Source organism: Excalfactoria chinensis, chromosome 10 (assembly GCF_039878825.1).
Source record: "Excalfactoria chinensis isolate bCotChi1 chromosome 10, bCotChi1.hap2, whole genome shotgun sequence".
NCBI lineage: Eukaryota > Metazoa > Chordata > Aves > Galliformes > Phasianidae > Excalfactoria > Excalfactoria chinensis.
The window spans coordinates 14,037,294-14,064,781 of record NC_092834.1 but is presented as its reverse complement, the minus strand read 5'-3'; the positions used below and the strand labels follow the sequence as shown (position 1 = coordinate 14,064,781).

Sequence of the window (27,488 nt, the reverse complement as noted above, 5' to 3'; positions counted from 1 at the left end):
TTGATGACATTGTGATAAAGTAACAGGCTGAGAGCTGCAATCATCTCAAATTGTTACGGATTATAGTGGTATGTAAACAAAGTCAGGGTTTGGGAATCTGTAGTTTATGTAGCCAGACTAAAAATATGCAAAACACAAAACCCTTTCCTTCCTCGCCTGCTTCCCTACTGAGTTATGGAGCTGGGACCAACTCAGTGCTAAACCTTTTGTTTTTGTTGGTAGGATTGCTTTAGTTCAGTCAGGATTGTTTTAGTTCAGTCTAAAAATCCATGCTGATGCCAAGAAGCAGTTTACAATTTAATCTGCACAGTCACAGGTGTGTTCCTGTGAACAGCTTTGTACTGACACTTGTTAGTGCTGCTGTAGCACAAACCAGATCAGAGCTATTTCAGTTGAAATTGGGATTGAAGAAAAATACATAGTTATGAGTTTTCAGCTGGATCAGTTCTGTGATGCAGCCAACAAGTCTTTCACAAAGGGCAGTGCCAGCACAGGGGTTGAGCTGGGAGTGACTGTGAACTGTATTGTAGGTTTCTACTGGATTAAAGCAGTTGTGTGATTGGATTTTTGAGCTCTGCAGTTTGCTCTGGGTCTGGTCACTAATAGGAACGTTCCTGATAATGGGTGGATGTTCCCTTCTGGTCACTTGAGCTCCTGCTGGGTGGCTGCCTTACGTTCCCATGTCCTGCACTGCTGGTCCAATGGGGTGTGCATACAGATCCCTCTTACGGTCCATTTCTTTTGTAAGGTTCTGTACTACCAGCTGCTAGTATGCAGATGCCCTTTTTACTCCTGCAGTCTTGAACAGCAGAAGAATCATGGAATCACCAGGGCTGGAAGAGACCTCCAAGACCATCCAGACCAACCATCCAACTGCCAGCACCATTTCCCCACTAGCTGTGTCCCTCAATACTGCCCTGGGATGCTGTATTTTTCCTCGCTATTTCTGAAATTTAAAGAAGCCTTTCATGCCCTACTTTTTGTTAGCATACAAGAAAAACTGTATAGTATTAATTTATGGTATTTTAATAACAGTTTTTCTACATCAGACTGGTAAAGCAAGATTTTTTGGTGTTGTGCTTTTAAAACACACCACTCTCCAGTAAGTGGTGAGCATGGGTTCTTTGACAGAGATGTGAGGTCCTCCTATTTGATATTGATGCAGATGGAAAACAATTTGGGTATGTTCTGCAGATGGAAAACAATTTGGGTATGTTCTGCTCCCCAATAGTCACAGAACTGAGCTGTCCTTTTGGAACGATGCTCATACTTTTGTTTTCCCTTTGCATTCTGCAGGTATACAGAAACTTGAGTGATGTAAATTATTTGTTAAGTAATTGTGAAAATACTGGGAAACAGTAGAGAGGAAAAAGTGGTTACTATTTGTTGTGAAGCTTTTTTTGTCTTCATGGTGCCTTAATCCCTAAATTCACTGTAAGAGCTTGGGAGAATTAGAGGAAATGATTATTTCATGAGCTTACAAATAGTTAAGTTTGTATGTGGTTGAGCACACGGAACAGGCGATTCCTTGCAGGACTGGATTAGGAGCAGTGATGTCCAAATGCTGACAGCATACTAATAAACCCATCCTGGGTTTGTATTCCAACTGCGAGAGAAAAGCTGGGTGAATGGAGGAAAATGCTTCAGATTTCAGTTGCTTATTAATGAAACTTTTCTTTTAGAAAGTGTTTACTCAAACTGAAGTTAATTATTTGCTAGTCATTTTGGAATGGTTTTAGACTTGCATCTTAGTAAATACAAGTGAACTTACTAATGCTTGTCCTCAATTGGTAAATGACAGCTTGAAATAACTTTTTTACTCTTGTGATCTTTTTAGACTCAGTCTTTCACACAAGCTGCTTTTCTGCCTCCTCAGTTGGGTGTAATTGCTGTCGGCCGATTGTCTGCCAAGGAATACTAGAACAAAGTTAGGCCCAGGGCTGGGTGAGCAAAGGGTGCTGTTACGCTGCAGCCATGAGGTGCTGGTGAGCAGTGAGCTGTGCCACTCTTACCTCTGCTGTCTCCTGCCCCCTGCATGCTTGCTCCTGAGTTTTCATTGGGTTGTAGTGAGTTGTGTATTATGGTTGATTAGGTGCAGTGTATACCATGAATTCACTTTGCATCTGAAACATGGGAAGGTCGCATTAGGATTGCTTTTGGGAAGCTTGGCAGAATTTTTCTGAAGTCAAAGCTGTATTTTCCAGGAAAGGTGTTTGTTGGATCAATCTTTCAGTCTCTCCTGTTATTTTTGTGATTTGTGCATTCGGTATAAAAATACTCTATTAATTGTTATTAGGCTTTAGACTCAAGGGTGGCAGCCTGTAATTTTCCTTCTGGTTTCCTGTCAGAGTTTAAACAAACTGCTCTTGTCTCCCGAGATGGTTCTTTGACTGCTGCAGTCACATGGAGCATTGACTGCTGTTCCGTGTCTGGAACAGCTTGTGACTGTTTACTGGAAAAAAGCAACAGCTACATTGTAAAAATGTGCAGCGTAATATCTCTGAATAGCTCTGTTGTCCACACATAGGAAAATCACCTACTGAGCTACAAGTACAAGGAGGTTTCATTGTGCAAGACCAACACATTACTACTTATGTTTAGCGACTTTCTTAAAGCTGTGTTGTGCTTGGAAGGCTTGCACCTCATTACATTGCTCATTGCAGACACCCAAATGAGGGATGAGCGTTGGGTCAACGTAAAATTCCAAACCTGCTATTTAAAAAGACTTGCTGAGGCTTCTGGAAACTGCATCTACTTTGTGTTTGTGTGGCAAACTTTCTCATGCTTGGTTGTAAATATGTTTCAATCCTTCAGCTGAAATCAGTATGTGTGCACCGTGTCTTATAATACTCGTGTTCCAAAGGGGCAGTTCTGCTCTAGGCACGTAAACCTGAGTGCAAAACAGAAGGTCCAAGTGAGGCCAAAAAATCCAGAGTGTATTTGTGTTGGAAGAAATGAGAATGAATGAAGCTGTGCTAAAACAGGATTGAAATTACCATGTTGTTGTATAGCTACGCAATTACAAGGAACAGAGGAAGGAAGTGAAAAGGACCAGCTTTGCTGAAGAAAATGATGTGTCGGGCATATTTGAAACTGTAGTTGATCCAAATTGAAGAGATTTGTGAAGGCACGAAGCTCTAAAATAGCTTGTTAATAGTAATTTCTGCTTTGAGCAAGAGCTAATAAGAAAATATCCACTGGATAACAGATAGGAGAATGTTATGTGGAAAATACCTGCCTTGGGCATTCTCTTGTTGTGGTGTTGCTTTTGGGTGGCTTTTTTTTGCTCTCCATATCTTTTAATTAGCAATGCGGTGGTGTACTGGTGTATTTGAGAGAGGGGGAAGAAGGGTAAATATTTAGGTTTGGAAGAACTGACTTGAGCAGGGAAGAAGCCTGGCAGGCAGAGAACTCAGCACTGAGTAGTTGAACATTAACACCAACAGTGAGAAGGAATTGCTTAAATACACAGTTTGTGCTTTTGCAGTTACTTAAGCAAATGGCTCGTTAGGAGAAAACACAGGATGTTAAGAGGCTTCAGGCCAGACTGCTAGAAGTATTATAATATTGTAATTTCAGTGCTTAGAAACAGGCCGCTTCATTTTTATGTACTTCATTGTAATACATTGTTTTCAATTGCTGTGGACTCTTTCCTGACTTTTGGAGGCATATTTAACCACATTTGAGAGAACATTTCGAAGGTCCAGCACATCAGCCTGTCCTTTGAGCATCTTCCCATCTCTTCCTATTTCTGTCATGAAGGCTGTACCCCTGCGTAATGGCTTTAGTTCTGTGAGACTTGTCCCCCCTTCTAGCTGGAAGGACGTGACAGCCCTCCAGAATACTGATGGTAATTCTGCCAGCTCAGGACTACAGTGCAAGAAACTTGTGTGTGTGACAGCTGAAGTAAAAGGGAGAACTCCATTTGCTGCTGCTCTCAGTGACCTTCATGCTGATGCCTAATCATACTGGGGGCGAGAGAGGGAGTTACAGCCATGTGGTTAGATGGCAGAGGAGAGGTATGTGCAGAGACTGGAATTCAAGACTGGAGAAGGGTGCGCTTCCAAAGTCAGGTGCGCAAGTACTGGAAATGCTGAGGAGAGATGTTTGAATTGATGGTTACATGGATGCCGTAACCCCTTCTCTGTCAGTGGAGATGGCAGGTTTATTCAGAGCTGTATCTATATTCACAGAGCACACAGGTAATTCCTTACTGCCATCTGTATAGTTGTCCAAAGAACTGGCTGTGTCCTTTCAAAGCACAGGGCATTCTGAGATGGCACCTTGGATAACTGGGTCTAGATTTGCCTAGCAAGATAGTCTTCAGTGGTCTCTAGTCCTTACCCTTTGTTTAACACAAATAACCAAACAAAAAAAGACCTCTGCAGCTAATGTCAAAGTACCCTTTCCTTGAGCGTGTTTCCTTTACTACACTACTTACAGTAGACAGCAGCAGAAGGAAGTGGTTGGTGACAGAAGTGATAGCTCAATATAGCAGTGAAATAAACAACCAAGTTTTCTTCCTGAGGAATGAAATCAACATTTAGTTTCCAGAAGCCTCTGAGGTAGAACTAAAAAGTAGCACTGTGTGCAGGAAGTTACTTTTTTTTCAGTGAAAAAAGTCATTCTCATTTACTTTTGACTTTATTTCAAAGGTTGCCCTGGGTAAGTTGAAGGTTTTCTGTTGATTCTTGTATCTTCAGTTTTGCAGAATGGGGTGATTAATCTCCTTCATTAGATGGTTGCATTAGAAACTTAAAATCAAGATTTACAGACTACATTTTTCCCTCCCCTTTTTCTTTTTTAGGTGAAATTGTGGTAAATGAAGTCAATTTTGTGAGAAAATGCATCGCAACGGATACGAGTCAGTATGACCTGTGGGGCAAACTGGTTTGCACTAACTTCAAGATTTCCTTTATTACGGATGACCCAATGCCACTGCAGGTTTGTTACTACTCATGTCGCTACATCGTGACAACAAATGTGATAGACAAAATTGATTTTATTAGCAGGGGAAAAAAACCACCTGTCTTGTCATTGATATAGTTATGGTGCCTTCTAACATAAAGCAAGCTGAACAATGCAGTTAAACTACCCTGTTCTGAATGCATAGCTGTTCCTTTCTTTAATCAGGAATATAAGAGCAGAGCGAGTTTGGGGTGGAAGTACAGCCTGTTTTGTTTACTTCTGTTTATTCAGGCTTTATGGGGAAGTGGTTTTACAGAAGGTAAAGCAGGAATTATATAAAGAGATGTTCCTCCTTGAGGAGAAGAATTGAAAATGTTCCTTTTCTTACACAAGTGTCGGATCAGCGAAACCTTTAATGTGTCCAAATGTTATTGGGATTACTGAAAGGAGGACAAAGTGACTGTGAAACGAGTTTTCATCTTAGCCGAGGCAACAGCGAAAAGAAGGAAACCAAGCCTTTGTCAGAGCAGAACTGTGAAATTCAAAATCTTAATCAGTTCTCTTTGAACAGCACACAGTGCTGTTTGGAAATCCAAAGTGTGAGCTGTGTGCTATTGTCAGTGCAGTGGTCTTGTATTCATTTTGCAATCTTCGAAGAACTGCTGCATTAACTGTGCAGGTATAAGGCTCCAAAAGTACACAGACACTTTGTCAGGATCACTGTGTTTGCCAAAAGCTGCTTCAAGAAGTTAAATCTTCAAGACCAAAACATTTTTTTTTTGGTCATGCAGCAATCATCAAATCTTATTGGCATTTAACTGATTGTGCCTTTGTTCTAAGGAGCAAAAGTGGATGATGTTACTTGTTCCTCTAAAAGCAGTATGTCCATTTAATGGCTGCTTTTTAAAGTGCATATTGAAGTGAATTGCACTTAGGTTGTGACTGTTCAATTGTATTTTCCTGCTGTGGTGATTCAGGGTAGGGCTGAGATTCTCACTGCTTTTGTTTTATGTGAAAGGAGTAAGTGGCCACCTGCAGTGTACTGCCAGTAAGGTGGACTCAGAACACTCGTCTGTACCGGGGAATTTGTACTGGCATTGAGGAGCAGTTCTTCATATTTAAACTCTTAGAATTCTAGTTGATAATAGGAGAATAAAGGTTTGTGCTTGTCCTTGTGAAAGCTGAGTTGATATTTTTTTCCTAATGATTACAATAATAGAGTTAATAGTAATAGCTAACTGCAGAAATTGTTTATTTTTTATATATTGTATATGAACTTATGCTTCAGATTACATTGAATTTTTGCTAGCGAAATTTGAGGCTAAAAATACAAATGGTGAGGCTTTTTGCATACACCACTGGCACTTGCAAACTGTTTGGCATGCATCCACCAACACAAGAGCTAGTTGCAGTTCTTCCAGTTGCTTGTGAATAGCCAGGGGTGCTACCTGTGAGGAAGGTGTAGGCCTGATTGTTTTCTTTTTATTGTTTCTTCTAAGTTGTGTGTCTGGTTGAGAACTGCAGGACTGAACTGATGTCTATGAGTTCATGTGTTTCAGAAATTCCATTACAAGAACCTTCTTCTTGGTGAACATGATGTTCCTCTGACGTGCATTGAGCAGATTGTCACAGGTATGTCAAAAATAGTTAAACTGAAAGCCTGTCGTCATACTTATTCAGTTCATGGCTGCCAACTGCTGGTAAGGTTATGCACAATCGTTGTCACTTCAATACCCAACTAAAGACCCACGGATATTGGTATCAAGCATTAGCACAACAACAAATCAGCAGTTGTTCTGTGATACGCACCTGTTACAGCAGTACAAATTTTGATAGTGACTTCTTCTGTTTTTCAAGCGTCTGAATTTCTTCTTTGTAAACACAGTGGGCTGCAGAAAGCAGATCATTTACACAATGCACCCCTAGCTGGATATCCTAAAACAGCACTGTTTGGATTTTCAGTCTTGTCATACTTCTAGCCTGGTTGGTGGCCAGCAGTGCTCAGAATGGACAAATGGTAAAATAGTCACCTTAATGGGAAGAAATAACTGCTCATTTTGAAGAAGCAGTTCTTGGTTTAGTGAATACTATAGGCTAAGCTAGAAAGGGCATTTTTCATCTTTTAACTGAAGAATTTCACAAGTAATAAATTGTCGTATTGCTGTTACAGCAAGGCTGTTAAATGCTTGGTTTTCTGACCGTATGCAGTCAGGGCATACATTTATACATTTATATATACATTTATACAGTTATGCCCTCTCTTCTATGGCACGTGTTGTTCCCAGATGGAAGGAGATTACTGATAGCTTTTATTTTGAAACCTGAGGGCTGACAGACTGTAGCCTACTCTTTTCTTTGTGTTTTCCCAGGGTAGGATTTCAAATAGCCTGAACTTGTCAGTTTCATTAGAAGAATGATAGAAGTTGTTTTGTACCCCTTTGTTTGGCTTTTCCATGGAAAATTTGAAGTTCTTTAAGGGAGATAGTAGTATTTCCTGCCACATACTTAAAGGAGTGAGTCTTTGCTCTTCTACTGTGTAGACCTACCCTAAATTTAGTGAAGCATAAGCTTTGATTTACAAGAATTGAGAGCGCTTTCACTGAAGTTGTGGAAAAGGTTATTTGAATAGTGGAGGGTGTCTTGTTTGATTGACTTATCTGTGTGTGTGTATACGCACACATACAGTAGCCAGGTAGGAGTTGTTCTTTTCAGTTATATCCCTTGGCTTTGCAGTTCCTGGTTGAGATTTTCATGCAGTGGTTAGGAACTGCAAGATGCAGCTGAAAACGAGCAGAGCATGAGAGATGCTAGAGACTTCTTTGAAAAGAGCTGCTAGTCCACCTGATATGCCCTAAGTAACTGCAGTGTAAGAAGAATAAGCTATTGATAATGTTGTTCAGTAGTATTAGTAGTTGTTAGCTCCTCGTGTAGCCATAAACTCTCCATACTTTTCCCATGATAATAAAGCTGCATAGGTCTTTAATATCCATTCTGCTTTTTCTTTACTGGTATTAGTCAAGCTTAATCCAGAAGACACCTGCGACAGCCAGCCATGGCAATTAATCATTCAGCAGCTACATGCTGCTCTTTTCCCAGTTAACACAGAGTCTCTTTGGCTGTAGTAATGCTTATTTTAAAAAAATCTTAATTTTCTCATTATGAAGGTGAGCTGTACAGTCTTAAGAGACAACTTGTCTATGCATGTCTACAGAACCTGCCAAATTGCTGCACTTACATTATTCAGTTTTATGTCAGAAATAAGCAGTTAATCCATGTCTGAACTCAGACACTTATTTCTATACATCTAAATGAAAGGAAGGGAGAAAAAGCATCTCTGCTAATTATTGTACATCAGAAGGTCCTTGCAGCATGTATGATTAACTGGTGGAGAACAAAAATTGCTCTTTGAAGTACTATATATTAATTCCATGTTTCAGATACAGTTCTGGTAGCAACACTGTTATATCTGTGTGAGCCAGTCTTGTCTGGTGTGCTTAAGAAACACAGTGCAGTGACTTTGTCTTTTCTTTACAGTGAATGATACCAAGAGGAAGCAGAAAGTCCTTGGTCCCAACCAGAAACTTAAATTTAATCCAACGGAATTAATCATTTACTGCAAAGATTTCCGTATTGTCAGGTTTCGTTTTGATGAAGCAGGTCCTGAAAGCGCAAAAAAGGTAATTTGTCATTTTTTGAAGTCTTGCCAACTGTATCCATATCCCAGCATGTATGTGTTACGTGTCGTGTGTTGTGTTTTAATAGAAGTGCACAGAGGGAGAATTTGAAAATTAGGCTTATCATATCGCAGGGGAGTATCTGGATTTTAGTGTGAAAATAATTAGATAAGAGATGTAACATGACATCTGCTGTTCCTTTTCATATAAGTGAAATCTGCATTTCTTGTCTGATATTGTACCACTTAAAATTACTAAGTGAAGGAACAAGTCCTTGTTGCAACTGTGCTGCAGTTGTTCACGTTTCAGTATGAGAAATGTTTGATACTTGGACGCATTTTCCAAAAGTAAAAGCTTCAATTTACTCGTGTGGAGTCTGCAGTTGTAACAGGCAGGAAAGTCACCATGGTGGAATGGTGATACAGCGGCTGTCATGGCGGTGGAATGGTGTTACAAAGGAAAGTGCCCACCCATGTCTGTAAATATCAGCTTGCAGGGAGAACTCCACAAGGGATCTCCAACCAGAGACCCTTCCCCAGGGCAGTCAGCCCTTCATGAGGTCTAAGGGAGGTGCAGCCAGGCTCCACTGCTTCTGCTCACAAAGCTGAATTGCCTTCACTTAAGCTGACCAGTTCCTTACAAAAGATGCTCAATCAGGCCATGACTCAGCAGTTACCATACAACTATCTTATGTGTACTTCCTGTATGTTTAACACAGCCAGTTTGTCTAATCTACATAGAAATGTGTTCTTTGCTAGTTCTCCCTTAGGTAAGAGTTGCATGCCTTTTGACATGGAGTTACCTTTCTGTACACTACAGAAGTTTTATTTCATCCCCCATTTTAACAATTGTCATAAGTCTCAGTAACATCCTGCAACCTGTGAAGGCTCAGTAAGTCTCTCCTACTCAGAGGTGAGCAGTCTAGATAATGCTGGCTTGCCAGCTTCCTCACTGTGGGATGCTGGGTTAGCTGTTGGAGTTGCAGCTCTTCTTGCTTCTGTGGCACTGCTTTGTGGCCAGGCCTGGCATACCAGTCTTTTTGTAAGGAATGACCCAATTTGCTGAGAGGTTGAGTTCCCCTTCTCAGTGGGATAAAGTTTGAGCTTAACCCCGTAAATCCTCAGTACCATCTGCCCGAACATAAGTCTGTTTGCATTTATCAACAGAATGATGCCCAATTCATCACTCCTTCACACTCAACTTTTACAGAGCTCCACTACCAGAAACCTAGTTATGAATCACGCTGTTCTTCCCTGATAGTGTTCTCCATGCCTGCCTGCTGTTTGTAACCTTTCATGTCTGGCAGTCTTTCAGCAGTCAGTTCCCCTTTTACAGCTTCTCTGAAGTCACCCAGGAGCAGTCTATCTGGAATGTCTTTATAGCAACTGTTTCTGATTGGTTGTCACAGGTAAGAGGAGTAATTAGCCTGGAGGAGGGAAAAAGAGCACTAACTCAGCATCTCATTAATGTTTCTTGTGCTGTGTTTCCCTTTGCAAGAGCAAAAAGCAAAACCTTCTTATGAAGACATTTGTTTTATGCGTTGATAGTTGCACAGTCCAGTGTGATTACTGATAGGAAGAATAGTGTTAGAGATCCAGAAGGATCTAAATTTGTATGATTATAAGAATAGTACTGGTGGTGACCAAATACGTAGCAGTTCCCGTTTACAAGGATCAGGCTGTGATCACAAAGGGGAGCGGAAGAAAATCTGTACAAATGTTACTGTCAGTTGTGTGGCTGCTCCTGCAGTTGGTAACTGCAGCTTTCACGTTTGGGTGCATTACAGAATCACACTTTTACTTAAAGGGAAATCAAGTTCTAATCATAATCTGATATTTTCATAACGATATTATTCTGTTAACATTCAAATATAATTGCCTGAGGGCAAGCAGTCCATAGATCTGATTTTTCTATCAAGATTTTACTTCAGATGTTTCAATGAACTCAAGAAGAATGGTCTTACGTAGCATATGGGATGGAATTGTTTTGTTCTCTGTGGCATTTAAATGGTATGCAGGCTCCACATTCTTGAAAGATTTTTATCTGGTTTCTGTTCCTGCCTTTCAAACAGTGCACGTTACCAAGGCTGTCCTGAAGATGGAAAACAGGCAGGAAGGGTGGTCAGAGCCCCCCGTGTTACTGAAGCACCTCTTTAGTATCTGTTTACATCCTGCTATTTGTGCATGGAAATACTGATAGCTGTGTGCATGGAAATAGTGCTATGGGCCTAAATTGTGTAAGGAGGCCTAAAACCTCGACTCATTATAAATGGGCTTCTGGAACCCTTCCTCTCCAGGGCTGTCACCATGAGGTTGGGAAAGCTGCTTTCCCCTCCACTGTCGGTTTTGAGAGGCTGATTTTCCTCAGAAATGTGATAGTGCTCATTTGGAACTTGATATGGAAACATCCTGAGTGTAAAAGAAACAAACAGAAAACCCCACAAACAAGTAAGAATGGAGAATTTCATATGTGGGATATGAGTGTTTCCTATGGCCTCTGGTATTAAGAAGCTGCAGAACTCAGCTTTTCTGTTAGAATCAGAGCTGTGGAGGCTGCAGTTTAATTACAATCGTGTCAGAAGTATTTCTGACTTGCAGGTTTGTTTTTAAAGAGAAAAGAAATAAATCTACTTTACAGCTTTAAAGTAAGCAGAAGAGAAGGTGATGTCACAGTTGGTGTTGTGATCTCCGTTCTTTAAAGCAAGAGACCCGCGTGCCAGTCCTCTGTAAGTCACAGCTTCCTCTGGCAGACTTTGCAGAAATGCTGTCAGGCACACAGACCAGGACGGGGAGATTTCTCTCTACCCAGATGAAATCCCAGTAGCACAGGACTGCGTCGTCGTGTAAATGAAATGCAGTCCTAAATGAAATCCTTCTTACTGCAATATATGCTTCAAACCGTGGGAGGATTTGTGCGTTCAACTTGATTGGGTGCAGCGGTAGTTTGAAAATGAAACACTTGGTAATTATCACTTTAAAGATAAACTTTAAATGGGTGGAACGGTTGCAAGGAGAACAGGCAGTAACTTTCATGGTTAAGTAACTTGTTGGAAGCAGAGTTTCTGGAATGCAATGGAAATGCTCATCAGCATTCAGTTACATAAATCGGTGTTGACAAAGTGTAATCTGTTTCTAAGGAAGTAGCCAGCTCTGCAGAACAGGACATAAGGGAGAATAACCCCTGCTAATTAGGCTGCTTACTGGAACAAAGAGTATTGTGACTTGGGTGGTAGATGGGGGGGAAGATTCAAATCTGAAAGCAATCAGACCAGATATGGGCAATCTGTTAACAACATAAATATAGACACAGTAATATGGTAATGCTGGGAGATCTTTCAAAGTTTTTCTTTCTCTACCTTGAAGCAGGAATAAAGTGGAAGAACACATCAGATTTAGATGAAATGTCTTACTTAGGTGTCAGTTATTGTGGGGGAGTATAAAAAAAATCATTCAACATACCTTGAGAAACACACCTCCAGCATTAGCTGCAGCCAACACGTGCTAATGAAATGCTGTCTCAGCATTACCCTGTCCAGTGAATATTTCCTTTCTTATCTTTATCAATGGATGTTTGGAAAGTAGGAGTTAAGAAATAACTGAGGGTGGGACCTTGCATTCCTTGCAATTTAGTAGTTGGTTCCCATTTTGTCTCTAAAATAACTGTAGGATCTCCAAAGGAAGGAAAGCCAGCTGGGTGTGGGAGGAAGTGGAGGATGGGGAAGCAAGTTGGGGAAGTCTCAAGTTAGGCCATGTGGAAGAAGCAACATTTCACCTTCTTTAAAGGAAAAGGAATAATTTTATTTCAGAAGTCACAGCAGGTCAAACTGGAAAGTGCTGCTAATTTCCAGCCGCTGCAGTGTGTGACACTAGAATAAGATACACAGATATTCAAGAAGTTGAAGCTTTAGGTCTGTTTTGCGACAAAGTGTGCTGCCTTACTGCGCAAATAAGTCTTGGCCATGTACCAGAGTGGCACACACCCTGTAATCTCCTGTTTCCTAAATTCATATCCATTTTTGGAGTCCCTTCCTCTTGAAGAGCTCCCTCAGTTCTTAACTTTAAGGAAGCTTTTCCAAGTGTGTAGGAGATCACTTTCAGAAACACACACTATATCAAAACAGAATGCAAGAATCTCAAGTCTTGTTTCCCATGCGGTCACAGCTGCCCTTCACACACGTTGTAACACTTGGGATGAACTGGTGCCATTTTTACCTAATGATTGCAGGGAGTTATACGGAACTCTGAGAGTTTCAGACAGATCATCCTGACTCTTCCTAATGTCTTTCCCTGCCAAAATTTTCTTTCTCTTGTTCCAACTGTATTGATTCTACAGTGTAACATCTTGATGCTGGGAACACATGCGAAAACTTCTATGTTCTTTATGGTCTTTGGAGAGATAAAGAAAGCTTTTTTCTTCTTCCCCCAAAGTCAGCTCAGCTGGTGGTGTTTTAAACAGCATTTTAAAGTTTGTCTGAAGGGTTAGAAAAGCTGTGCTGAGAACTCAAATGTGCTTGTGCAAATGGGGTCTCTGATATGTATTATTTCAGCTTCTGAAGCTGCTTTACTATTTCCTCTTACGTAGAGTACTTGTTTACAAACCAAATCAAGCATTGTGTAGAGCTGCTATTGGAACTCTTACTGAAGGGGAAGAAAGCAGCTCTCGGAGCTTGGGGTTCAGCTGTGGGAAATGTAGCAGCTGGGAGAACTGAGGCTGAAGGGTCTTGGAGCTCCAAGTTCCTTGTTCTAAGCATCGCTGCCTGGGCAAGTCAAAAAGGGTCTGTGGGACTGGATCTAGTTCTGGTTGCATGAGTTTCCATTACAGGTGTCTATTGAGAATGGGAGCTGCTGTAATGAGGAAAAATAATATCCTTCCAATGGGTTCATCAGTGGGTCTGCTGTAGGGAAGGTGAAATGCAGCACTAAGAACACACCTTAAACATGAGCGCTCCAGAACTTTTTCCAAGGAGCATTAGTGATGCTTTCCAGCTCTTCTTACCAGTAAAACTCCTGGTGAGGAAGGAAAGCTTTGCTGTGCAAGATTGGTTGTTCTGTGCAGCAAGGGGTTGTGCAGAGGGCGCTGACATGGGGAAACGGCCTTTGTGCAGTGAATTAATTAAACCCATTGTGTTTACTGCTCTTAATAAATGAACTTTCCAGCAGGCAGCCTGTTCTCCTGTTGTTTCACTGAGCCGAAATATCTTCAGCTTTACACGATCTGAAATTGACAAAAAATACCAAACATATTTCAGTTTGATATGAGAACATTTCCTGTAAAACGTGTTTGTCCTCCCATTTAAGCACTTGCTGCTTGTGGTGGTAATCTGCTGAGATCTGTGGAATTTACTTGTCCTTTGAAACTCGCAGACAATCAAACTACTGTGCAAGTTCAGGAAGGGAAAGAAAATGAGTGTCTTTAATGTTGCTTAGTGTGTATTACTCATTTATTTTCTAAAATGTAAAATGGGAGCTGTGTGATTTTTTTATTTTATTTTATTTTTTTTTTTATTTAAAACAATAGAAATGGGGTTTTGAAGCTCAGCTGTGATCCACAGGTGGGCTGTTTGACCCACTCTGTAGCTGGGCAGACACTGTCTGGACACCTAAGAGATGTTTTGTAGCAGCTGGGCTCAAGAGCACAGCTGTGGTCTCGTTTGCTGTGCAGCAGATCTCGGTGCTTACCATCTCTGCTCAGCAGCTCAGCCCTCTTAATACACCACACACACTTTCTTTTTCAAAGACAGAGTTCTTAGATTCTGCTTTTAGAAATAGTTTTTACTGCATTTCTGTTGTATTATTTGGCAGCACAGTGGGATCTTTTTATGTCTTTCAGTTCATCCTCAAGCCTTGAAACCTGATCAGCATAGCAAAAAGCTTTCATCCTTCATGCCCATAAATGAAGATTGTGAGTGGCTCTAACAGCAGTTGCTCTAATGAAAAGTTAATGAGAAAAATGGAAGTCAGAATGCAGATGTATGCGCATTTCCATTTTGCTTCACTGTCACTGATGGACAAAAGCAGTCCTTTAGAAAATGCTGAGTATTACAGAATCGCTATTGCCTTATTAGAGTTCTTCAGCTTTTTAAATTACAAGGTGTATTAAAGCATGCAAGGCTTCCAGTTACTTCTTGATAGTTATTAATGGCTTTACCAAATCCTGGACATGAGCTAATAAATAGTTGTGCTTGGCCATCTCCCTGTAACACTTCCCTGTTCCTTTCTTGGGAATGTCCATCCTCAGTTTTGTATTGCAGCTCTGTCGCAAAACTGGAAGTGGTGGAGAAAAGGCAAAGCAGCTGTTTGTGTAAAGCTCAATAGGAATTGTTTTATTGGGGAGTCTGGGGGGGGATAGAAATAAATCAGCTCTAGTTAGTCTGCAGTCATTACATTGCAGGAAGTGTCCCCATCAAAAGCCAGCGTCAATAAAACCCATGGCAAAGGTTCCATCATGCTGCTTACACGTTGTATTCAACTACTAGTAGTACAGAAGTGTTCTCCATGCAGAACTTGGCACAAATGAGCTCTGATGTGTTTCCCGTTGCACAATGATGCTAGTAGTAGTATTCCTTCAGCTGGTGTAATGAATATCCTTCTTTTCTGTGTTTCATAATAAGGCAACTTTTCTTCGCTTCCATTCCTTATTTGTTGGCAATTCTTCCACCTGAAAGCAATGACAGATTGCAGGACTTGACTTCTGACCCAATATCTGATCTTCAGCACTGAGTTACACTCTTAGTTTTAACAAGACAAATTCTATTTAAAAAGGAGTGTGTGTTTGGAAAGAAATCAAATTGCTCACATTACATGCTGGTCCTGAGACTGCTACAAAGAATGTGAAAGTTTAGGCAAGTCTGTGCTTTGTGCTTCAGGCTGATCTCCACTGTTCTGAAGATGCACCTCTTCTTATTTGAAATCTCTGCTGAATTTCCCTTCCCAGGACAGGGGCTGTGACTCAACCTGGTCAGACCTGATGGCTGCATCAGGTTGTCAGAGATGCTGTTGGTGCTTGCTAAGCCTGCGGGCATCTAGAAGTGATGGGCGGGTTTCTTTCCTGAATGAAAAGAAGCCATCTGAGTCTGAGGCTGTATGGGCTGGGCCAGACTTAGCCAGGCTGACACGTTGCTGTGTTTCAGTTGGCTACTGCTTCAGTTCTCACAGCTGAGCAGTGCGAAGAACTGCAGTTCCCCCACCCTTGACAAACAGCACTGACACAAATATTTTGTTTGGAAATTGGTGGAGAAACTTCAGCCTCTCATTCAACTGGTAAACTACAAACATCAAGGGAGCATCTCCCACTGTGCGTGATTCATTTGCAAGCAGCATAACAAAAAAACCTGTTCTTAATTACTAAATAATTTGCTTTTTACCTGCATTCATCAGTACTTTTCACAATTTTGGAACACAGTATAGTGTCAAATTGACATTGGTCCTTCAACAGGAAACCTCTTGTTTTCCCTTCAAATCAGTATGGGGGTAGAACATGTGAAGACTGTTTTAGGTTCTGTTAATGTTAATCCATAATCATGGATGATAATTTCTATGTAGATAAGCATTAGTAATAACTGTTTCTATCTTAGGTGTGCCTTGCAATAGCTCATTATTCTCAGCCAACGGATCTTCAGCTTCTCTTTGCATTCGAGTATGTTGGGGAAATGTATCATAGTCCAGGTATGTATGAAAATGTTTTCATTATTCCACAATGTGTAAGTTTAGAAAGACTTCTATGCAGAAACAGCAGCAAAAAGTGAGTCAGTAGGGGTAATTAAAGCGGCCTGTCCTGCAGCCAGCCTCTTACTATCAGATGCAAGTCAGTCATCATGATAGACTTTAAATACCAAAATCAAAAGAAATATCTTTCTTGTGTGAAACAAAGCTACCGATGTCAGCATGAATATTTCTCAATTCACACCTTGATCCTCCTATCGGCATATTGGTCTCTACTGGTACTCTAGGTGCCTAGCTAATCTCCCATCAGGCAGGCTCATTCACCTGCCCTTCTTTTGGGAATAAGTTTCTCTTCTGGTGGTATTGCAGGAGGATTTGTGCAGCTTGGGACTCCATACCTTCTTTCCTAGAGGCTTACTAGGCAGTTCTTCCCACCCAAAACCTCCACCACCCCTGCTGAGTTGGAGCACACCCTCTCTGCTCAAGGCCAATCTCCAACTGAACCCTGTCAGTTAGGTAAGCCTGAAAAAGATGCCTTTGGAACTTGATTTCTAGTGTCATGCTGTGCGGTCACTGCTTAGTGTTCCCCAGCCAATATACAGCTGAAAACCATCAGTTCTAGCACTGCAAGCCTCCAAATAGCAGAAGTACCATCAGCGTAGTTCTGTGGTACTGAAATATCTACTCAGCAGCTGAGATTAGAAACCACTGATCTGCCTGGTACTAAATTTGAATGTTGTGGAATTGTAGACTCAGACATTCAAATTTGTACAAAAACAGACATTTTCCATGCAGGTGCCTACATGACCGCCATGTGCATGCACAGGAATGAATGTGCATGTGATTATATTGCACGTATAATTACATACTTTCTTACCTGGTAAATCTTGGGTGGTTTTTAAAGTCTGTGTACGTTAGCATAATAAAGTACCAGGGAGGAAGTCATTTTGCAGATAAGAGGACAATGAAGTGTTAAAGCAGAGCATGAACAAAATACGGATCTGTCACACAGTTGCCTTAACTCTGTTCTTAAAGTTCAGTTTGTTATATGGGGAAAAACAAGTAGGGGAACAGTTACAAGAGGTGGGTAGAATGCTTATTCCTATGAAGCAGCAGATCAGAATGGCAGAAGCTGGTTGTTCTGTTACGCTGTAGTTGCTAGAGGGAAAAGCTTGAAGTACTTGGTGTTGGTTGTTACTGGTTTTAACTGAACAATCTCCATGTGTTAAAGTGGCCCCTGGTTGGTTTGTGGCATGGATCTCTGGCTTTGCTGCTGCCATTCCAGCACTGTGTTCCATAACTGTCCGCTCTCAGCAATCCTGGTACAGTGGGATTTCAGATACTGCCATTATACATAAAGAGCCTGTATTGCTCTGGGTTACCTGGACTTTGTTTTATCCTAGACTATGTTTGATAAGAAACCGTTGTTAAGCAGTGAATTTCTTACAGGAACCACCTGGTAATTGTAGCACTGCTCTGTGCACTCTGTTTGGACAACTCCTTCATTCTGAGTTCTGTAGTTTTCTTCAGAAAGAATGGAATTGTAAAAAGTAATCCGAGTGCTCAAGTTGACAGATAACACAAGGTAGAAATTGCACTCACTGACATCACAGTGGAGTGAGTTCTGCTTTGCTTGGGCAGAATTCACACTGTCCCTTCCATCCTTACGTTGCTTACTGGGAGCTTCCTTGGGGGAAGGCTCAGTTTCTTTCACCTTCGTTTAATAACGTAGCCAAGTACCGAGGAACAGAATGCAGCCTCCTTTGTCGCAGCTGACTGCCTCCTTGGCACCTAAAGGATGACCAGGATTTTCTGTAATAGTAACAAGGCTTATCGTCTTGGTCCCTACCCACAAAGCGATGGGCTGGGTGTGCACGTGTATGTGTGTGTGTGCACATATACAACAGGTGTTTCAGAAAATAAACATTATGAAACAGTTTTTAGCCTAGCCTTCACTTGAGTTTTCTTTTTTATTAACATAGATGGTAATTTATATGGAAAAGCTTTTGAAATTATGTACCAAGTATTTTACTTCATGCAGAAGACAATTAAATGGCAGTGTTTAACAGTTAGATATTGATACAACATCTGTGACTTTGGCATGTTGAAGAGAGAAATCTTGTCACTGAAGATAAGTTCTGCTCCTGGCCATTAGCATGTCCTGCTTTCTAGCGAGCAGCACGACACTCCAGCTTTATACCACACACCAGCTTGTTGTTGCTTCTCTGTTGACATCGCAGGAAGAAAATGCATTTGCATCTTAGCCGTCATTGAGCCACAGATCTGTGTTCATGCAAAAATAGGTAAAGCTGGTCCTGATATTAGTGACTTGCTCTTGTAATTAGGAAGATGTTTTATTTTTTTAATGTGCATTGATGAATTTTCTTTTCCTAGCAAAGAAGGTGAATGGAGTAGACCCAGGAGGCGGTGGAGGCATCAGCAGTGCCAGTGGTCAGCAGACACCTTTGTTTGAAACTTACTCCGATTGGGATAGAGAAATCAAAAGGACGGGTGCATCAGAGTGGAGAGTTTGTTCGGTCAACGAAGGTTACATGATATCCACTTGGTAAGTTTTCCTTATAATGCAAGTAAGCATAGGAGCAAACAAGGCAACTACGCTGTCTTTGATCCTCTAACAAAGTCGCAATCCCACCGAGCTCTAATTTAACTCATCAGAGTGCTCTATGGAGAGAGCCCTTCGCTGGAAGGTCCTGCAGGTGCCATCTTTGTAGGAATACCCTGTTTTCAGAGCATGTTGGATCTGGCATCTGTTTCTTTTTTGCTCTTATACTTCCCCCTGAAATTTGCATGATTGTAAGCAAATACAGCTGAGCTGTACACAGAGGAGATGCACATGACAACTAGTTAGCCCTGTGATATGAACATTTGGCACGTTAGAGTTGAGCAGAGCTGATCAGACAGCATTGCAACAAGAGAAAAACTGATAAAATACTTAAAGAAAAGTAACTTTTTGTATTGTGTTTGTCTCCCAAGCCTTCCAGAATATTTTGTGGTCCCTTCTTCCTTAGCAGATCAAGACCTCAAGCTCTACTCCCACTCGTTTGTTGGGAGACGAATGCCAGTAAGTAAAGCCTCTGTTCTTTATTAATACTGCACTAAATAGAAGATATGTATGCCTGTTGACATAGTTATATAGAGCGTTAAGGAAAAGAATGCATGGAATAACACAAACATGCTTTGTTGGTTTGTCTTTTTTGTATATTAGTTATGGTCCTGGAATCACCCCAACGGGAGTGCCCTTGTCAGGATGGCCAGCATTAAGGATGTGCTGCAACAAAGAAGAATTGATCAAAGGTAAACAATTAGTTGATGTTATCCTTTAATACGGCATAAAGCACGGGGCAATGGTGTCTAATGTAGAGCAGTGTTCTGTAATGCAGAGCATGCTTTTTCTTACTGTTACAGTGCAAAAGCTTGTCTGAGTGTAGTTCAGGCCCATGTTTTGAGCCAGCAGCTTTGTGGCAGGAGCAGTGCATCTCCTAAAGATAAAACTTCAACTTGTTCTTTCTTAACAAAGCACGTTATACAGGTTTTTAGTGTTTTGCAGTTTGGAATGTTTCATAAGTACTCTCTCCAGTAAAAAAAAATCCTTCTTTAATATCCAAGGATTTGTAATGCAATAACTCGAAGCCATCCCCTGAGAAGCGACGTTTACAAATCTGATCTGGACAAGTGTCTCCCCAACATCCAGGAAATCCAGGCTGCGCACATCAAACTCAAGCAGCTGTGTGTTAACGGTAAGCTCAGTGGTCCTCCTCTTGGTGGTGACTTCCTTGGACTACAGTTCTAATAGACCTGGCTGGCAGGTGTAGTTATTTGTTGTTCTGCAGCGTTACTGCTTTCCTTGTTGCAGAGCCCTTTGAAGAAACAGAAGAGAAGTGGCTGTCCTCACTGGAGAACACTCGCTGGTTAGAGTACATCAGGTTTGTGTCATTAATAAAACGATGGTACACGAGATGTAAAAAACTTGCACAGTGTAGTAAGAAGTGACTCAGTTGAAGGATTTGCTATTTTAATTAACAAATAGATAGGAATAATGTTTTTTATTTTAGTGTGTGAACCTATAATATTAATTGTTGCATCGCTTTCTTTCCCTGTCTAGATCATTTCTTAAGCATGCTGCTGAGCTCGTGTATATGATGGAGTGTAAGCACGTTTCTGTAGTTCTACAAGGTAATACAACCATGCCCCTAATTTTTAGCATTAGTGACGTAATGTACACTAACACAATTTCTTAAAGTCAACTTATCATCTTTATGAATGATAAACACATCGCTTCCACATATTTTAAACATTCGAGGAACTGGAAGGAATTTTATTAGATGTCTGGGCTGTATTCTAGTCCATAACATTAAAGGGGTATTTCACTTGGAGCCCTGTTGCTTTTTCTCTGATGGTGATAGAATCAGAACTGCCCCGTGGACTTTTGCACTGCGTTGGTTGGGTTAATGTTCCTTGCATAAGTGATACTGCTTTAATTCTAAGGGCCCACTCACCAGCTGATGGCACTCAGTTACACCAGAGCAGCCAATGTCAGTGCAAACAGATATTCTAGAAAAAATACTCCGAAAAACTTTCTGCAATCTGGATCAGAAATGCTGCCATCTCTGTCCTTTTACAAGACACGTTCAGCTCGTGTCACACTTGCCCAGCATTGGTTTATTAGCGTTCTAAGAACTGCTTCCAGGCAGAACACGTTAAAGCTCTCCCTCAACACCATCACCCTCCTTCACAGCACGTCTTGCAAGTACCAGGCTTTCCAGGGGATGCTTTGGTTCTTTATGACTGCGTTGCTGTGCTGGATATGCAGCAGGAACCATCACTATAGGATGAGTCTCACTGAAAATATCTAGCTTTTCTTTGAAACTGAGAACAATTACAGAAACCCACAGCATGAAATAAATGCAAAGATATTTATTTCTATAATTATATATTGTTTCAAAAGAAATTAAAAACTAAACCCAGTTGCCACCTTGTGCTCTTTGGGATATTATTCTGTGTATGTGTATGTATGTATATACACGCCTTATGTATTTCCTACATTATGTGTGTGATTGCAGAGGAAGAGGGACGGGACCTGAGCTGTCTTGCTGCTTCCCTTGTTCAAGTCATGCTGGATCCCTATTTTCGAACCATTGTTGGATTTCAAAGCTTGATACAGAAGGAGTGGGTCATGGCAGGATACCAGTTTTTAGATAGGTGTAACCACTTAAAGAGATCTGACAAAGAGGTAAAAGTGCCTTTCTTTGCATCTGATAACAGCACTGTCTTATATATTTACTCATGCTGTTTATCCAGTGTGTGAGATCTAATCAAATTCCGTTTCTCTTCCCAGTCCCCTTTGTTCCTGATGTTTCTCGACTGTGTTTGGCAGCTGCTAGAACAGTACCCAGCAGCCTTTGAGTTTTCTGAAATGTACTTGACGATCCTGTACGACAGTGCACGTATCTCACTGTTTGGCACTTTCCTTTTCAACTGTCCGCATCAACGAGTGAAGGAAAGCACTGTGAGTATGAAGAGTTACACCCCCTGTTCAGGTACAGCTGGTTGTTCCAGAAATAACAGCACCTGAACCGAGCAGTACTCCTCTGTGCTCTCCAAAATGTCACTCTCTTGTTCGGTGCAAAATACTCTGCAGGTGAACACGATCACAGTGTCCTTTGAGGTGAGCTTTGCATAGAGGGTAAGAGGGTTCTGGAACAAAGTCTGTTGAATTTCCTTTTTTCTACATAGTTTTGTTTATTTGTACATGATTATTTTCACTCCACTGAGAGGCAGGTGTATTGATGTCTGGATTGTAGAATGCCAGGCAGTGCTGCAGGGAGCAACCTCACAAAGAAGTAGAATGTTGAAAAACCACAAGTGGATTCTCAGAATAAGAATGGAAGGGTTTTAACAGTGAACAATTTGGTACCATCGAGGAATGCTTTCTGCTAAGTAAGCCTTAGTCCTGCATCTCTGCTGCACAAATGAGCAGCAGGGTGCAGCTGTTTTCTCCAGCAGCAGGCTGTCTTGCTGCACTGTTCTGATCTGCAGCCACCTCTAAGTTATGTCTCTGCTCTTCTTCACGGGGTTATTGCACACTGCTGTGGTTCAGATTTGTGAAAGGCATTTGATTTGTAATATGCCCAAATGTTACTTCTTGCAGGAATTTGCTATAAGCAAAAACATTCAGCTGGGTGATGAGAAAGGCCTCAGATTTCCTTGTGTTTGGGACTGGTCTCTTCAGTTTACAAGCAGGGATCGCCTGCTCTTTCACAACCCTCTGTATATTGGGAAAAGCGCACCGTGTGTGCAGAACGGAGCAGTGAAAACTTTCAAGCGCTCAAAGGTAACGTTGGTGACCTCTGGTTGGGGATGGGAGGTTTGTGCTTAACTGTCATAGTGCTTAGAAACGTGCAGGTACGTGTGTTGTACGCTGTCACTTAGGAGTAATAAGGCTTCTCTTACCTTCACAGCCTAATGAAAGGGCGCACAAAGGGTTTTCAATAGAAGCCTGTAGCTGTGTTCCAGGACATTCCCTGATGCACCTCAGCTCACTGCTGACGGCTGCATTATTTCACCTGTGGAAAAGCAGCGACACACTCCTTTCTTTTCTGCAGAGTTGTTGGTTTTGTCAGTGAATGCTGATCACTTCAATTGTTTGTTGTTTTGCTAAGTCTGGAAAACCTAAGTATTTCTTCCTGAAGGCTGTAAGTGGCCCCATTTGGTCTGTGAGCCGTGCAGTGGCTCCTACCTGCAGAACTGTTTGAAGGTCAGATTGTTCAGCTGGTTAATGCTTCACAGGGAAATCTGCTGCAGTGAGCATAAATGACCAGTATTTATTCTCTGCAGAAAAACTACAGCTCGACGTTGCGAGGTGTCCCCCCAGCATTAAAAAATGGAATCATCAGTGAGCAGGAGTTCCTTCCAAGAAGAAACTCTCTGATACTGAAACTGAAACCAGACTTCTTACAGCAAACAGAGAGTCAGAGTAACAGTATGGAACAGTACTTCAGAGACTGGTTTGCAAAGCCTGTTGATTTGCACGGCGTAATTCTGCCCCATCTCTCTGGAACACAGATCAAACTCTGGAAACTGTGCTACTTCCGCTGGGTTCCCGAGGCCCAGATTCATCACGGCGGCTTCATCGCTGCTTTCCATAAAGTTTCTTTGCTGGCAGATGAAGTAGACATGTTAAACCGGAACCTTCGACAGTGCAAAAGCAACTCTCCTTTGCAAGGTAACTGCTCAGAACTGGATCAAGGCAGGATGTACTTCAGAGCCAATGGTTTAAACGACACCTCTGGGGCCCCAGACTTTCTCTCCTCCTCATTCCCGTTTTCACCCGTAGGGAACTTATGCAGACGGAGCATTCTGGGAACGCCTTTAAGCAAATTCTTAAGTGGTGCCAAAATCTGGCTATCCACTGAGACGCTTGCGAATGAAGACTAAGATGATGTGGTGGTCTACAGGTCCGGGGAGGATATAGCATATCACTTTGTCTTTTCTAATTTAACACTGCTAAAGGCAGCCTTGAAAGCTGTAATAATTTTTATATACAAACATTACGTAAGTTTTGCACAAATATTTAAAAGCAAAGCGAGTCAGGCTTCAAATCGCACAAATTTGTCTTCAGTAGTTCTCATCCACACGTCTTGTCTGGTTTCTGGTCCCTGGTACTTTCCATGTGTGAGGGGTTTGTTTTTATTATGAGATGGGAGCATTTCTGATCAATGTCGATGGTAACTGGAAGGTCTGGTGTGGCTGTTAATGAGAGTTGTTTGAAATACCTGTTTTCCCAGATAGTGAATGGACACAAACTAACAGCTGAACTCTGAGCACAAACTCTTCTCTCAGACTTCCTTTCCAGGCAGAAAAACATACGTGCGTACATAGAAACTGATGTCCTGTGACTGGATCACCCTACATAAGTGTTAACATAGCGTGCATCCCTGGAGGAGGCGTTCTTTTTTCTTTCTCCCCCAGATGCACCCATTAGCAATCAGATTTGTGCTGTCATGAGCTAGGAATCAACTTCAGGACAATGCACTGTTAACCTTAAACCATTTACTGTACATAAATAATGTAGTAGCTTTAGAAGTGCCTTTAATCAGGAGGAAACAGTAGCAGGATTTACTCTAACGCAGCTACCTATCCCTCCCCCTTCTTTTTTTTTCACAGCAGGTTGTTAAGGTAAGTTCTGGTTCCATCCTCTGCCTTCCCCTTTCCTTCTGCAGATACAGAAGGCTGTAGCTCAGGAGACAGTAGGTTTTCCCTCTCAAATGTTAAGCTTTTTTTGTTTTTTAAGGTCTCAAGAGAGCCTCTCCTTTGTTTTATTTAAGCACCTCAGATGTTCAGCACTATATGCACAGATCCCTCTCATGCCCAGTTCCAGGCTGCAGCACACTTCAGCCCTAACAGGTTCCAGAACAGAGACTGGGCTGTGAGAGGCCAGGTCTGCGAGGAGTGCTGATGCTCCTCGTGAGCAGGGCTGGGAGAAGAGTGATCAGCAGTGCCTTCTTTTTTTACCTACTAGTAGCTCACAGGGACAGTGCAGTGGACAAGCACAGCGTGAGGGAATTAAATCCAACAGCCTCCCTCTGCATCTTCCTTGCTGCTCTTAAACCCTGCCCTTGTCACTGTCTGCTGGATGCTGCATGAAACAAACGAGAGGGTGACACATACTGGGGTGGGAGGGCAGTGGAGTGCATCATTGTCCAGACTGAAGGCGTGGGTGGAGAACAAGAGAAGGCTTCTGTGGAGTGCTTTCTCTTTACAGTGAGTCCATTATAGTACCTGATCTCTGTGTACATGCAAGAGCTATTAAAGCAGTGCTGAGCAGTGTAAGAACTGTTAAAGCAGTGCTGAGCAGTGTAAGAGCTATTAAAGCAGTGCTGAGCAGTGTAAGAACTATTAAAGCAGTGCTGAGCAGTGTAAGAGCTATTAAAGCAGTGCTGAGCAGTGCTTCAGGCACAGACTGACCAGGTAAGGCTCTGAAGGCTTTGTATGAAGCTGTTCCCAGATACGAGGACAAAAAAAAGCTGTAAGTCATATGCAGTGTATAGAGGGTTAAAAAAAATAAGAAGGGGAGGGGAGCAGGGATCTGTTCATTTCTGTATAAAACCAAACTGGTCTTCAGTACAGCCTAAATCAAAGCAGTGGGGGTTTGGGATGTCTGTGATGGCTCAAGTATTTATTTAACAGTGTGCATTTGGAGTGCCCTTACAGGTGCCAGCACGGTGCTGGCTAAGCCTGCTGCACACAGGGCTCCATCTCACCGGGCTGAAAATTACGTGAACTGCAAGCTGCTGAGGAGCAGTGGGCACACTGTGTGCTCACACTGCTTGGATTGGCAGGGATGAATGGGCGGTTTCATTTTAAAGGTGAGTTGAGGTGTGGGAGGAAAAGAAAAAAAACCTTCCTTTTTTAACGAACCAACCAGCACTTCCCCCCAAACCTGAACTTATGCAAAGAAGCTGAGTGTGTGTGTGTGTGTGTGTGTGTGTGGCAGGTGGGGGCTTATGACATAATGTCAGATTGCTTCTGGTCAGCTCTCTGTGAGGAAGAAGATGTGTATTCACCCCAGTTGCCTAATTATGCTGCAAGACAGTCTGAGCATGGAACATGGTCCACAAACCAATTGCGTTGATTTGCAAGCTTGCTGGAGCAGTCAGCCGCCTGATTCGATTCCTTACTCAGATGGTTGTTGTACTTTGCTTTTGGGATTTTTGGTTAAACCAGCTCACTGTTTCCCCTGCCCTGATGCTCGATGTAAAGACCTCAACCTCAACCTGTGTGCTTGGGGTGTTTTGGTGCCCCTCGTTCCTTTTTTGTTTTGTTTTTTAAATGCCAATTAAAACTGTGGTGTTTCTCTCTTCTCCTCCAAGGTGTAACCTTTCTTGGCTGAAAGGAACCAAAAATGTGTTACAAAAATAATTACTGCCATCAGGTGGATTGAACAACACGGTGTGTGCCTGTACGCGGGGGGGAAAAAGGGTACTTGAGTTAAACAAACAAGGCTGACTGTAACCAGACTTCAGAAGTGTTTACCTTTCAGTTCTGCAATGCGTACATGTGCTGCAGGTGGTCTTTGTATTTTTTTATATATATATACATATATACATATGTGTGTATAGATATACACATACATATATGTGTGTATATATGTATAGCTATATATATATATATGCTATATATAGCTCTATATGTATAGCTCTCTTCCCTTCGAGTAAGTTCAGTTCAACAGCTGGAGTTTTTGTTTCTTTAAATTCCCTTTTAAAACGCAGGTACTTCAGAATATTCCCCATTCTACACAGTTGCCTTATCCTCAGCAGGGGGCTGCTCTGACACATCTCCAATAGCTTTCAAAAGCAGTTCTGGTGTGCAAGTACTTTTAACTTCTGTGTACAAAATATTGACGTACAGTGTATATGTGTGTGTGTGTGTGTGTACACATTCTCAAATTATTATTTCTGTTCACCATTTTAAAACAAGAAACTGTTAATGCCATTTGGTTGTTGCAAGAATAGAAGAGCTACCGAGAAGCTCATATTTTTGTCTGTTTAAAAGAAAAATGCACTATTTTGGCTGTTACCAGCTGTTATAATCCTTGTTTTTTGTAACTACACTGTAAACCATGCAGGGGGTGAAACACAAATTGCTGGTTGATAGAAGTGTACCTCTGGTGTCACTGAGTACTGCGAGGTGGAGGTCACTGTGGTAGGACAACCTCATTCCCCATTTACTGCCGCCTATCAAAGAAATTGCTTTCATTCCAGAAATGCATTGACAAGTGTCTGTGTGTATGTAAACCCAGGCCTGCACGTGTGTGATGTGCCCCTGCTGGCCATACCACTTCACTATTAACTGCCTTGTACTTGGAATGAAGATGTAGCAAGTGGGTCAAAGGTTTTGGCTTAATGCTCAGATGGAAAGATACATTAAAACCAAAAATTTCTAACCAACATTTGCAGCGAAGGATGGTCTCTTACCTTTGCCTCCAGTGGAAGAGACAGAAATCTGTACCTCAAATTGCTCTGGGCAGTAGGGTTCTAATGCTGTTGCTGTGGTGGTGTAGATTTTGCTATTTCAACTGAAACTAAAACCTTTGTGCCTGATAATGATTTATTGAGTAAAGTAAAGTAGCAGCGCCAGGAAGATTATAAAATCCTGATGCTGAATTGTGAATGTGAAGTAAATTAGACTAAATAAAAGTTCATACCTTTCCAGAGTCAATTTCTGG

The 27,488-nt window shown here is 41.7% G+C and overlaps 1 protein-coding gene across 3 annotated transcripts in view; it reads left to right on the top strand.

Moving 5' to 3' along the window:
• The window catches only part of MTMR10 (myotubularin related protein 10), a 37,055-nt gene extending 9,574 nt beyond the window's left edge, over nt 1–27,481 (top strand). For 2 of the 3 annotated variants that reach the window (XM_072345256.1, XM_072345254.1), the window contains exons 3-16: nt 4,808–4,944; nt 6,468–6,540; nt 8,443–8,585; nt 16,156–16,246; nt 18,638–18,809; nt 19,238–19,325; nt 19,470–19,558; nt 19,871–20,001; nt 20,118–20,187; nt 20,367–20,437; nt 21,325–21,494; nt 21,600–21,770; nt 22,413–22,595; nt 23,099–27,481. In XM_072345256.1, the coding sequence (XP_072201357.1) occupies nt 4,933–4,944; nt 6,468–6,540; nt 8,443–8,585; nt 16,156–16,246; nt 18,638–18,809; nt 19,238–19,325; nt 19,470–19,558; nt 19,871–20,001; nt 20,118–20,187; nt 20,367–20,437; nt 21,325–21,494; nt 21,600–21,770; nt 22,413–22,595; nt 23,099–23,698 (2,064 nt within the window). In that variant the 5' untranslated portion in view covers nt 4,808–4,932 and the 3' untranslated portion in view covers nt 23,699–27,481. Of the gene's footprint in view, nt 1–4,807; nt 4,945–6,467; nt 6,541–8,442; nt 8,586–16,155; nt 16,247–16,653; nt 16,760–18,637; nt 18,810–19,237; nt 19,326–19,469; nt 19,559–19,870; nt 20,002–20,117; nt 20,188–20,366; nt 20,438–21,324; nt 21,495–21,599; nt 21,771–22,412; nt 22,596–23,098 lie in introns of those variants that run through there. The other variant, XM_072345255.1, reaches the window with a different exon arrangement.
• Nucleotides 27,482–27,488: the final 7 nt, after the last annotated feature.